The sequence below is a fragment of the Erithacus rubecula genome (assembly GCF_903797595.1).
Source record: "Erithacus rubecula genome assembly, chromosome: 3".
Classification (NCBI taxonomy): domain Eukaryota; kingdom Metazoa; phylum Chordata; class Aves; order Passeriformes; family Muscicapidae; genus Erithacus; species Erithacus rubecula.
Window position 1 is genome coordinate 53,238,803 of NC_136689.1, and position 14,627 is coordinate 53,253,429.

General features: G+C 35.4%; 1 protein-coding gene across 3 annotated transcripts in view; it reads right to left on the reverse strand.

The window, feature by feature from the left end:
* The window catches only part of POU6F2 (POU class 6 homeobox 2), a 306,702-nt gene that overhangs the window by 239,151 nt on the left and 52,924 nt on the right, over positions 1–14,627 (reverse strand). For all 3 annotated transcript variants that reach the window (XM_079301926.1, XM_079301927.1, XM_079301928.1), the window contains exon 2: positions 6,500–6,671. In XM_079301926.1, the coding sequence (XP_079158052.1) occupies positions 6,500–6,671 (172 nt within the window). The remainder of the gene's footprint in view (positions 1–6,499; positions 6,672–14,627) is intronic.

Sequence of the window (14,627 nt, forward strand, 5' to 3'; positions counted from 1 at the left end):
GATCTCAATCAAAGAATCTAACAGCTCTTTCACAAATTTCCTGTTTACTGTCTAGTAGCCAGCAAGTCTCCTTTGAAACAGCCAGCCATTTCTGTTGCTTTTAAACATGTTTGTTGCTATTTTTAGAACTTCAAACAGAGAGAAGAAAGATTAATTAAAAATGAACCATTTGTCATTCAGTCATACCAATTACACACTAAGATTTCATTCTTTCTTTCCTTCCCTCTCTAATGTTAGTTGTTCTATGTATAAATACAGAAAATCAGACTTCAAGCCTCATTTTAGAAATACATAGCATACATTTTTTAAAAACCACTATTAACTTATACTCAAACCAACTTTTTTTTCTTTGCTTTGTTTAAAATGGCCTATCTTTGTCACAATTCAGGGACAGCTACAAGAGTCTTCTTTATTTCCATACAAGCAGGAGGATTTATTACTGGGGCTGCAATACCTGTCATTCATCAGTCCAATATTGCTTTCATCAAAGGTTAAGGGAGTAAAACTGGTTCACTCAGAGCTGGAATATATGTGCTAGCACCAGTACCACCACAGCCTGAGCTACCTGCAATACCTGAGCACAGCAGGAAAGCTGAGCTGAGGATGGATTTCCTATCTTACCATCGCATCACACTTTGTGTTTAAATAGTCATAACATCTGTTTAGGTTTTAATGGGCATTTACTCCCCATTCAGAAATACATGCCCCATAGACAGAGTAAGAATTCTGCCAAGAAATAAGACAGCAGTGTTATTCAGAGTATTTCAAGTCCCTGTTTGCAAATACCTATTTAAAAATGCTCATGTCAAGTATATCCTTCAGTTATAACAATCACATAGTCAGATCTCTGAGTTCTTTAAGAATTTACTCATTTTTAAAGCAAGACATCACTACATTTTAGAAAATGGATTTAAAAACCTGTATGATGACTCAGTCCTGTAAACATGCCACCCATTAATGACTCTCATTGACACGGTCTTTGTAATTAAATAGGGTTGCTAATCCACAGATTATTTGCTTTAAATAAAGTATCACACATTCAAGCACTAGCAGGATCAGTCCTGTGGCATGGATAACCTATAATGCCTTTTAGAACAAAGCATCCACAACATGGAAATTACTCAATAAAATCATGTGAAGAGACAAGAATTTTTATATACAGAGCAAACATATCTCAGATATTATGTCTACAGCATCTAAAATAAGGCTCTGATTTCAATATACAGACCATTTGGGCCATGAACCTTCCTATCAAAACAAAAATATTCACCAGAGTTTTAAAATTCATCAAGAGCAACAAATACACATTGCTTTCTTCCACTGAAATTACCAAACCTTAGCAAAGTGTTCCTGATGGGCAGAGATCTTACAGGCCTTTAAAATTTGAGGATATAACCAAACTGCTGAGAATCATCCTTAAATACACTGATGAAAGGAAAGCTCATAGTCTGAAGGCCCCCACAGGCTAGATATACTGTTAAGGATGATAATGTGAGCTTCCTCACAGCAACCTGGCAATGACCTCTGCTCTGACCTGCAGAGACCACTGTCTCAAGAGGTGAAAGACAATTTAGTCCTTTATCCTTTGTAACTGAAATTATTCTAGTGCTATAAATTCCAATCAAGGCAATTCTAATTAAAATATATATATATATATATATATATATATATGTATACAACATATGTTTCTTTAAAAAGTAATACAAGGGATCTACTAGAAAACACATAATCAACCAGAAACAACTTCTACCTTGTTTCTCTGAAGTATATACATGTATGGTTATACAGAAGGATGCACACAGTTCTGAAACATGGGCAACAATGTGGGAAAGGAAAATAAAATACCAAAGCCAATACAGAGGTTGGAAAATAAAAACTTGTTCATTTAAATGTGTGCAGATTAATTTAACTCCCATATCCCCACTCCATATTTCAAGCATACACAGCATTATGAAAAGATCAAAAGCCCACTAATGAACCAAAGAAACCCACAGTCATCAGATCTAGCACAAGAAATTTAAGATTTAATTTCACTGGAACAAAACCTTGCCAGAAAAAAAAAAAAAAAGAAAAGAAAAAAAAAAAAAAAAAAAAAAGGTTAGCAGTCAGGTTTTTTTCTGTCCTGCAATAATTAAATGGGAAACGCTTCAGCTCCAAAATTGGAGGCTTAGTATTACCCTTGCTATATACTTACAGCTTTTTATTTTTTATTCATAGAACTACAGACTGAATCTCAAAGAATAACTTTTAATCATACAGTAAAATTGCTTTAATATGCAAGTGCATGCACTTCCAGCTTTTTTTCCCTGTCATCTAATTATGTCACAAATTGCCTTCAATTAAGCATTAATTAAGGACTGGATCTAACTCCAGGAAAGTCAGCCTCAGTCCACAGTGGGTTTTGAGGCTTGGATCAGCCACTTTATTCTTGGGATTTTTACCATAGTGAGAATTTTACATATGACATATTCTTGGTGTCCCTACCAACTTTTGAATCTCAACCGTTTACGTATCTAAGCATAACAGGTATGTTTTTCCTTCTAGGTTTTTTTTTTCAGAGCAATACTTCATAATTTATAATAGAATTGTTTGAAAATACAAAAAAAATGACAACTAGGATTAGTTAAGTTAGGATCAAATCCCAGTGTGTTTATTCAAGTGAAACTACTACGTAACATTAACAAAAGCTTTCTCTAAAGACGGGTGGCATTTGGCCTAGGCTAGTATTTTGAAGGATATTGCAGAGTAAGACAAGTTGATCTGAAAATGACACTGCCAAAAAAGTCAAGAGCCATACTCAGTTTCTATGTTACTTAATTACATTTTATGGTTAAAATAAGAGATATTACTTCACAAATATTTTTTAAAGTAAATAACTCACCTCGGGGTCTCTCACAAAGCAACTTCAGCTCATACTGTACAGCAAAACTGGGATTTCTGTAACCAAAACACTGTAGCTGTGCTAACCCACATTTCAAAACTGTATTTTTGAGATAATGACTTACAGGACAGATTCCTTTACCAACATTTTGCACCTCATTTTCGACTACTTTTTTCACTCATTTCTAGTTTCATATAACTTCAGTATCAAAAGTCTTTTGCATGCAGGTATGCAAATTCAAAAGAGTCCACTAGTATAAAAGCACAAGTAGAGGATTACAGACTCCTGGACTATAGGATGGAATTTTCTTCCAAAAAGAAACAAATATTTAATATTTAAACAAAAAAAAAAAAAAAAAAAAAAAAAAAAAAAAAAAAAAAAAAAAAAAAAAATCACTACCACCAGGAGAAAACAAGCCAGCAAACAACAATAAGGCACAACCCCTCTAATCACAGCTGCCCCTGTCATCACTCACAGGGAGCAGCTGCAGCACACTGACAAAGTGCATTTTCCCAGACACCTGTACACCAGTTTCAGGTGGAAGCTATTTCAGATCCTCCGAAATTATACTTAGTGCTGATATTTCTGAGACTTAAAACGCTGAAACATTCATCCATTTTGTCACTGATAGCAAAGCACCCATAAGAGAAACAAAAGTTTAGTGCATCTCTTAAAAAATAAGTACAATTAATTGTGCTCCTGCCCATTCCTCACTGGCAGCAGGGACTGCTACTGAAGAGGTACCATTTTGGCAGGTAACAAAAACAAATGCCCCCTGTTTCTATGGCACACAGTGGAATACCAAAACAAGGAAATTTGAGAATTAGTAGGTGAATTTTAGGAAAAGATACAGGTGAGAAAGGCAGGCCTTTGCAGAAATAAACTCTTCCATCAAAAGAAGCTCAGCAGAATGTGTCTGCTAGAAGAAAAGAAAGCTCTTTGCATCTCATCATTCAACTCTTTTTATCTATATAAAAATAAGAGTAATTAAATATTTCTAACATTAGCAAGACACACAGATGCTGGTCATTCATTCCAACTAAATCAGTACATGATTTTCACAAATCCTTAAAAAAAATATGAAAAGCAGCAGTGTAAAAAAACTTTGTTCTCTAGAGACCTGTCTCCTCTTGACTTTCTAAAATGCTCCTCCCTCACCTGCTTAAGAGATTTGGGGAAAATTTTCTCACAGCATGTATTAAATGTTTTATTTTAAAATATATTCAGTATCTCTGATTCCATGAAAGATGGTTGAAGGATAAAATTGTCATTCTCTATGCCAACACCTGTCAATATTTTCACAATAATTTAACTTCAGACACTGCAAAGAAAAGTACATAGTATGCATTCCTAATATGCTATTCATAACATTAAACAAAGAGAAAAAAAACTATAAGGTGGTGATGTTCCATATTTATGTATCAGAGCTTTGAACACAACTACACTTAATAATTTTTAGTATTTACTGCAAATCTATCTTAAGGGATGCATATGTGATATAACAACTAATCATCTTTATTTTACATTTCTCAATTTAATCCTCAAATGTATCAAAATTGCCCCATCATCCATTATTTTTTTGTTATAAAAGTTACTAAAATTCACAAGGGCTGTTGCCAATAGATCTGTAGAATCTGTCATAATTGTAACAAAACTGCAATAAATGGTACATAAGTTCACACTGAGGCAGTTGGACTATTTTTCCTACTTTTTTTTTTACTTGGGAACATCTTTTTAGCAATATAAGAATCAGAGTAGCAAATATCTTACACTCACCAATAGAAAAAGCACAATATATGAATTTTTAGCTTTTTCACTAGTGCTTTTAGTGAGATAAATTATATTTTCAGCCCAGAAGGAGACAAGATATGGTTACATATCATTTCTATATCACACACGACAACTCTAATGAAAGTGTCTGTGTATATTTCACTACCATTGTAGAACATCCAAATGACAAGGGCTCAAAAAAATAATCCTGCCTTTTATTAGAAGACTTGCCTGATCTAAAACCAAACAAACAGGCATTTCACTATCCTCAAATTAAAAGCTCATTTTTTGCTTTTTATAAGCCTTGTTGTATGGACCCCAAACATTTGAGCAAATAAAACATATAAACACAGCTGAAGATATTTATATTATTCTAGGTAACTGGTAGCCCTTTGAATTTCAGACATTATAATTTTTTCCTGGATGAAATGGGCTAAAATAATTATTATATGCTTTTTGAACATTCAAAGTGCTAATGGAAATTATGCTTTCCATGGAAACAAAGATTACTAAGAGGGTGCTTAAAAATGGATGTGATATTCAGTAACAGTCATTACTGCAATTCAGAAATTAAATTTTAGGGGGGTTTAATTACTATTTTTCCTGCATCTGTAGTGAAGTTATTTAGTAAAACATTCTGGGCATATCTTTCAGTAATGTGTAAAGAATATTATAATATAAAATTGCATGTGATCTTTTGTTTTAAAAAAAATCTGCAGCTCTTATTGTAGGTGGAATACTGAAATCTGAACACTGCTACAGATTTCCTTACAGATTATGAAACCAAAAGTTGAATCTTAGAAAATGGGCTCTTACTCTCTCTCTCTTAAAGCTGCTTTCCCTTTAAACAAGATTTTTTTTCCCTTTGACATCTACTTACAGAATAATTAAAAAAAATTTAAATGCTCCATTTTTATCAAGGTTTGTCTCAGGTCACAAACAGAATAATTAAAAGGGACTTCTTCAGGAGTGCAGTCCCTCTAAACCCAAAATGTCACAACGTACCACACAGTGCTGCTACAGCTCAGACACCTATCAACATCTATCACTCAAGCACGCGCCTCAACAGCCCTGCTCCCTTCCCTGATTAGAGATCAGAGTTGCTTGAGTTGGCTTACAGGGTGTCATCCGTTTGAATGACAGATGTCTGTGTTGGAGTGCCATTCTCACTGCTTTTGTTTTGATTGTGAAATGCTACACTTATCTGGCACGGTTTAGGCTATTCCGAAATGAGTAAAAATTAAAAAGGTAATTTCCACAGGCTTGAGGAGAAATATTTCATTTCTAATTTAAATTCCAAAAACATTAGCTCCACGTGCAATACCCTTGCTAGGCTTTGTTTACTCGGTATGAAGTGTTTTCTACAAGATTCTTTCAGTTCTCTTCAGCAAGATTTTTTTTTTTACCATTAAAAAATTGTAACTTTTCAGTTTAATCAAGCCTCAGAAAAAGCTGGTAGCATGTGAAACACACCAGCACCTACCACAATGATTGTTAAAGTACTCCAAGAAAATACACACACACACACACACACACACACACACACACACACACTATTTTACATTAGAGTTCATGGTTCTAAAAAAATCATAAAGCATCTGCAACTTGCACTAAATACGTGCATTGTTAACAAAAGTTTTCAGGACTGATGCTGTCATTCTGGTAACCAGTTCCAATAGGAGCAGAGGGCTGCGTGCCTGCATGCTCCAAGCTACTCTTTCCTACTTACAAGAAAATTGAGCGAACAAAAAAAAATAAAAAATAAAAAAAATAAAAAAAAAAAAACAGGGGAGATTGCTCTTCCGGACAACATGGTAGCAGTGAAATGAAATACCTAGACAGACTTACCGAAGAGCTTGCTGGGAGTGTCCTCGCTGTCATTTGATTCCACAGGCGCAAGCAAGGGCTCATTCAGCTCGTTGTCTGAAGTAGCTGCCTTGTCCTCACCTCTCAACTCTGCATTCATTTCACTCCGCAGTGACAGCAAGGGCTTACTGACTTGTCCAGCTATCATTGGATCCTAGGATGGGGGGAAAAAAAGAGTGAGGGGGGAAAAAGTGGTAGCTTTGGTGTGCGTATACTCTCTGTTCCACTCCCTCTCTCTCACACACACACACATACACACACACACTCTCTCTCTCTCTTATCTCTGGCTGCTCCTGCTGTTATTGCTGGCTGCAGTCAAGTGAAGAGCTATTACAGATCCAATGAGTTTTCCATTACTCCCCACCCTATTAAAGCTCAACTAGCATGTGAGAGATTCAGGATGCTTTGGAGAAAAACTTCTATGAAAGCAACATAACCAACACAGCTTTAATTGTGAGATGAGCTTTTTCTGTATGTTTTTACACCTCACCCTGTCCTTAGCATAGTAAGAGAAGAAATTCCTATATGCTCCGATACCACAGAAGAGGAGCCCCCTGTGAGCGCTCCATAGTGATTTAAAGAGGTATCCTCAGCTGTATAACATTAACAAAATCAAACACACAGGTTCTAGCATTCCAGCATTTCTATGAAAACACACAGCATCATTAGCCATTTCATTACATACTTTTAACAGAAATACAGTTTTCTTCTAACTGTTCCTGTCGTTGGGATACCCTGCTTCAAAAGTCCATGAAGACACAAACATGTATTTTTCTTTAGAAAATAAAAAAATCACATAAACCATTTTCTAAAAGATAAAATTAGTGAAGATACTTACACATACAGTTTGCAATTATTCTTGTGTTTGCAACATCATATCCCCCATAAAACGTTACACACACATATATACACATCTAAATTTTTTCTTGGTCATCAGAATCTGTTTTATCTTCTGTTCATTAAGGACGTTTGGGGGTCAGGCATTATTTCCAAGCACACTCAGTTATTCCATTTGCAAAATAATAAGCATAATATCATGACAGCACAGAAAGCAGAGCTAAAAAAACCTCCAAAAAAAAAAAAAAGAAAAAGAACAAGTGACCTTGTTGCTCTCTCTAGCAGCTATTTATTGCAAAGTTCATGCCTAAATGGTTCTTATGCAGAGAACAGGTGACCAGCGAGCAAGTAGGTTGGCTAGCATGTTCCCTCTGTCCCGTCCTCACATTGGTCGATGTTTGCCTGTGGGTTTTTTAATGTATTCATGTCTGAAAAGTGAATTTGATATGACACATGATAATCTATGAAAATGTTAATCAATACAAATAGTTTAAGCTGTCATCAAATGCACTTCTTTAGTCAATACTCATATTGCCGAAAACAATGTCACTGTCACCAGGGCTTAATTTGCACAGCACTTAAATATTGGACTCTGTGCATCAATGCACTCCTCTTCAAATACTGTAGGTAAACACATTTTCTCCCTATTTAAGGCTGAAGCACTCAGCACGCATTTAGTTGAGCCGAATCCTCCCTTTTGAATACCTTGATAGGTCCACTGGAGGGCAAAATTAATACTTAATTGAATCTCACAGTCATCAAAATAATCAATACTTTTTTATTATTTATTCTTTACAGTCTGTTGACTGTTTCAAACCTCTGAGGGAATGGTGGAAAGGATTCATGGCTTTGAAACACTGTCATTTAACAAGGTAATTTTCAGTGGGGCATTAGGGGTTGTGAAACATATAATAAAACAAAAATGGTGGCTTATAATAGGAAGAAAGAAAAGAATTATATTTCTGCCATCTAACAAAACAGGATAAATAAAAAAAGCAAGTGCAAGCAGGAGAGGGAGAAAGGAGGGGGAGAGGGAAAGAAAGACTGGCTTTTGAAGGGTTTTATCATATCAAGAGCAGAGCTGAGCTTTCATAATGCTGACATTTCTCATTCTGACAATCCTAAACAAGTGGAAAGGATGAGATCGCAGATATCATCTTTCATCACATTCCCCAGCTTAAGAACCAACATGACAGCTTCTCTTCCCTTTACACTGTTAATTACTAAATAAAATACTGCTCTCTGTCAGCATTAGATTATTGCAGATAGCAACCACAAACATTACTCCATTGTTTTGTTTTGCCTTTTTTTAAACCAGTGATACCTACCTTGAACTCTTTAGAAAATAAATTAGGCTTGTGTCTACATATTGTAAATATATGAAACATAATCAATTTAATCAATTTGGTCAATCCATGTTATTGTCAGGCTAAATTGCTGGCAATTTATTAACATTTCATTTACTGTATTTATTAGACAGGAACAATCTGAACATTTCTTAGATGTTTCTGGAGAGGAAACAAAAACCAACAGATTTCTTTTGCAGCTTTTGCAGACGCTGTAAAAAACTCTGACTTGTTTTGCCTCATACTCGTAGTGCACTATGGACAGTCATTTACTGAGGCAAAAAATTTGTTTGCTTTCATATACTAAATAATGTATTTTAGCCAGTTTTGCAGCTAAAGGTCATTGTGAACATTGTGAGCATTGTTTTAGTCTGTGCTGCTTCTCTCAGTTTCAGTTATTCAAAACTAACATCAAGATTTGTTACTAACATCCATAATAAATGTTAATCAGAACAAAATTTGACCCTTTTCATCCAGGTAGTTTGGGGGGAGAACTAATCATGTCCACAGAGAAAAACTCTGATCTCAGGACTAACAGCAATTTAATGGATTTCATGGAATCTGTGGGATTCTAGATCAAGTCTATGTTGCCAAATTCTGAAGCTGAATGTATGAAAATGGGAGGAAGAGAAATGTGGGAAATGTGACAGTACTGGGAGAAACCTCAGCTCTTCGATGATGGTGAATTCACAGCAACTTCAACAGAGCCAGGATTTTATTTGTTATGTATATCTATAATTTGGCCTCACCTGGAGTACTTTGTTCATTTCTGGTTAGTCCATCTAAGAAAGATACATCAGAAAAAAGTGCAGTAAGGATGATAAACTGATCAAAAGGCCTGGGAGTGCTTACAGAAAAATGTGACTAAGAATGAGCATGATCAAAGAAAGGGTACAAGAAAATAAACAGCAGAGAGAAAATGTAGATCAGAAACTATTCACCCTAACTCATCTGAGGAGAAAAGGTGTCTCCACTGAAATGGGAAAAAATCATAAATATAATAATAATAATAAATTATATTTTTCCAAACAGTAGTTGGTGGACAACCTGTGGAACTCATTGCTGCAAGGTATCACTGAGACCTGCACTGCAAACATCAACATAGTCACTCACATGGCTGGGCATACTCTTAGCAGTGAATTTAAAACAGCTTTGCAAACACACAGGCAAGGACTATAAAAAGTGAAATAACATAAACTGCTGCCCCTCCCTCAGGCAACACAAGAACCTGTAGTTAACCCTCAGGGCAGCTCTCTCTGACAGGTAAATGAACGACAACTTTCTCTCTAAGCAGGCAGATTAGATACTGTCCAAATTTCTAGTCTACATGAAGACTAAATAAATCACTTAAATGATGACTTAAGGAAAGGTATGTTTCCTTGAAAAACATACTAAAAATTGGAGATTTTTAAACTTCAGGCCTTCAATTTCTTTCTGTGCTTAAAAACATCTGTTCTGCAGTAAATTATGCATGATTAAAAATTATTGTTTTTGCAAAATATGTAGTAAATTGTAATTCTAGCGCACAGCAAGTGGCCTAGTCTGCAAAATCCTTTGATCAAAGGGGGTTTTTCCTATGTTTCCAAATGGTCTCTCTAACAAAAATTCTGGAGCAGTTGCTATGACAGCTACAGGCCCAGCAGCCCTCTCCTCCTCTTTGCCCACCAACAAGCCCATCCCAGAGAGGACCCACAGCACTGGAGAGGATGCACTGAGGAAGGAATTGTGTATGCATCTTTAGTAGCCAATACTGTCAGGATCTGCTCTTCTGCACTGGGTTTCTTTGGGCTTGGCACTCAGCATTTGATTTTTGGAAGGTGCTGTAGATCAGATTGCACTTTGGACTGTAGCAAAGGCTCTTCTGCTCACTGACACAAACACAAAAGTTTCAGCTTTTCATATGCAAAACTCAAAAGCCTAAGAATGCATAAAACCAGCAAGATGAACTTTGTCAAAAGGGTTTATATGCTTTAAGTAAGAGACTAGGGCTTCAGAATTTCAGGGTTCAAGTTATGAGAGAGCTAAGGAATCACAATCCCCTTATTCAAAATATAACTGTATATACCACACATGTAGTGACAAATTATACACAAACCTCTTGCAGATACTCATATAACTTGTCATCTATTTCTTGTCCAACTAGCACTAGTACTTCGAGACTTGCCTGTTTCCTGTGAGATTTCCCTGACAGCTTTGTGCTGCAAGTAGTCCTCCCTGCTGTGTGTCTCCCTTAAGGGGTGGCTTATACCTCCTGTAATTCAGTCACAGTATCTGCTACACCACTCTTCAGCTCTACCACTCCCTGATGGTTTAAACTGGCTCATGTGCTTAATTTAATAGTAAAAATCCTTCGGATTTGCAAATGCAAATTACGGTTCTGGTAACACACCCTCTTCTAAAAGCTAAAACCTTTACTTTTTTCTTATCCGAAGGACTGTACGAAGTACAGCAGAACATTTATCACATTTATTAAAAGCTTTGCCTTTGCACTTTAAGGGTAAAGGTGCAGTTTCTAAGCAAAACTATTTAGTAATCAAAGATAGCTTTTAAAAGAAACTGTATAGGGTTTGTGTCAAACATGCCCTAGGCAGAAGTCTAAAAATGAATTACTTTCTTCTTTAATGTAGGACTTGGGTGATAATAGAGCTTTATAAAGGCTTCATGTACTGATTTAGCCACTGGTCTAAATTTTGTACTTACTGCACCATAAACATTGTTGCTCTGAATGTAATTACTTTCTAAATTCTAGTTCAGAGAAAAAGTGAGATCCTCTGTTTTGCTTTTTATTTTGCCTTCAGTTTGAAGTTAATTTGCACAGACTTCCCCCCCCCCCGCCCCCTGCAGAAATATTAAAAATCAATTTTCTGCTTTTTTTCAAAATATTAAATAAATCCTGCCCAAACCTCCATACCCAGTCATGATATTGCACAGACTTCCGTTTGGGACATACATAATGAATTTGAGAGCAAACACAAAAATTCTACTAATAAACATAAAATGTACACTTTGTAATTACTTACTATTCCAATGACTGCACTAAAATTTATTCAAATTGTAGCTTTTCAATTTTTTTAGTCAAGATAGAGCACAATCACAAACTTGGATAAAGCTGTTCTAAGGTACATCTGTTCTAAGATTTCTTTTTTTAGTAAATACCAGTGAAATTTAGGATTACCTTCTCCCTTGGTGTTCTTATGAAAAAGTTTTTTTCCTTCTTCTCGAGGTTTTTCTGTTTGGTTTTTTATTCATAAATAAAGATCTTTTACAGACAACCTTCTTTGATTCTTTCTTCTTTTAACATTGTTTTATCTGTTGTCACTAATGTGCTGATATTTCCATCCCAATCTATCCATAGGCTAATTTATGCAAACTACTTTGAATCAACCTTTTGTCCCCTGCTAGCCTCTGACCATTTCTACCTGCTGGCTCTTATTTCCCTGGAAAAGTTATAGGGAAAAATCTCATTTTCTTCACAGCCACTTGTACCACCACCTTTGGATGGATGTTTATAAGCAAAAAAAACAAGCTGATACATGGTCATTGATCTCTCATCACTACTTTGATCTTGAACTTCTATTTACATATGTATGTCTCTTACCTATATTACTCATATTCAGATTACTAAAATCTTCTGCATTACCTGTCCTTTCTCTTACAGAAAAAAGCTGACATAGCATCAGCTCATCTCACTCAATATTACACCCAAAACAGTCTCTGCTTTTCTTCAGCTAGAATTGTATTTATTCTCCTCATTAAATTCTCTGTAGCAAAAAAGAAAGTTGTAGAAAAAGAAAGTTCTTATTTTCTCCCTTTTCTCAATACTAGTGTGGCTTTGGACGTTTTGTTTTTCCAACGATATTTGTTTTCCCATATAGTGCCCAGGTTGCAGTTAAAATAAAAATAGTTTTCTAGTAAAAAATAATGCAACTAATTCACAAATCAGTGCTTAGTTGTACACATTTTATTAATAATAATGAACTATAGCAATTTAATTTGGAAGATCAGAAAAACTATCTCTGCCCACAGTGCCCTCTTTTTCAGAAATATTCTTCTCAAGTTAAGCAGTAATGTTAGGATTGTCTCCTTCATTTATTTGCATAATTTTAAATTCTGAGGAAATTTAAATGGTTACTGTTAATTAGAATAACATAGATCTGACTGGAAAAATAAGGTTTACAGGAACTTATGGAGCTTTTAATTGTTGTTTCAGGAATCTTAAAAGAGAAATAATTTTATTTATTTTTTAAATTAAATTTTAAATGTCAATGTCCCTTGAATTGCGGTGCCTTGAGATTGACGTACTACAATGTGTTTTCAAATCATATAAAAAAATTCCTCACTAAACTTTTTTCCCCCCCTATTTCACTATTTTCCCCAATGACACTATTGAACATATTTCTTGCACCTATTAAGATCAAGGTTCACAAAAGAATTTCAATTTGCTAATCAGGCTGGCTACAGGCTACAGGGAACAGCCACATAGAGGCTGTCCCACAGTAAATAGCTAGGTCACTATTACTTAACAATCAGTTTGGGTTTATTGCTCTAAATGTACCCCAGCAGTCATGCTGCAATCTTTAAAAAGGAAAGAAAGGCAAAGAATGTTGGTTTCACCATAGAAGAGTAAGGAACAATAATTCATTGTAAGAGACATCTGCACCTCTGGTCTAGAAAAGCCATTTCTTAATCCTGTTGGCAAAGAAATATGTGCACTAATGAATCCATACTTTGTGTTTTTCCTGACACACAACACTTGGGGATCACTAATGCCAGAGTACACACAGCACAGAAGCTTTACTCTTAATATTGCTTTAAAGTCTTAAAAGTTGACCTTAATGCTTCTGATACAATTATTAGTCTGATATAAGGATCATACTGCTCTTTTTGTTACAAGAACACTTGTTTGGACTTTTGTACCAGATCCAGGGTGAAGCTATTCAAAACTTTCCACTATTAATTAGATTACAAGAGTTTTAATTTTGGTCTTGGCCTGATTATAATGATTCCACATTTGAATGACATATACTACCTTTCTGTAAAGGAGGTTGTCTATCGGTGGACATGTAGGAAGAGTCTGTATGCACACACAGGTCAAGAGACAAGAGAAGCTACTATTCTGGGAAACTACCACACTCCTCAAAACACATGATAGACAACAGCACAAAGCCACTAGTAGAAATAACAAGTCCTGAGAGTGGTGAGAGAAATCAGCCTTCTTCTAGTTAAAGATTCTTAGAGTTGCACAAAACCTGACCCATTTTTGTGAAAGCAGACAATCAGGCCCTAGAGATCAGTATAGGGCAAAGGCAAAATAGGCAATTGTTACTGGGAACAATGTGGTGGAATAAGCCTTCAATACATTTTCCCACTCATTTCTTAGAATCATTTGGTTAAAAAAGAAATTAAAGATCACCAGACTTAGAGATTTCCTACATTTTTTTATCTGGTTTCCTGAAAGAAGGAGATACTGTAGGAGAGCAATTAAATCTGAAATTAGAAGTTGGTCCTATTAGGAGTAAGACTGACTCTTTCTCCATATGAGTAATGGATGACTCCCAGTGCTCTGACAATTCTATTATGAAGGAGCCATGTCAAACATAAGAAAACATCCAGAAAATGTCAAGTCTGAAAGAATAATTTTAATTTTTATACTGTGAGGCCAATTTACCAGAAGACTTGGAAAAATCCAGTATGAAGAGGAAAGCATTGTTTTCCATTAAAAGAAAAACAAAACAAAACTAAGTTGTATAAAGGTATTAATTTATTACTCTTATGGAAAAAATACCATTTTACCCTAATGTAGAGTGTCATTGGGTGTCTAGGTGATCCCTGCTATAAAAGAGCCCCAACCTTTGTGTACACCCTGAAAATTATTTAATGTGATGTTTTAGTCTCCACACTGACTACATGAGAAGACATGAACCTGT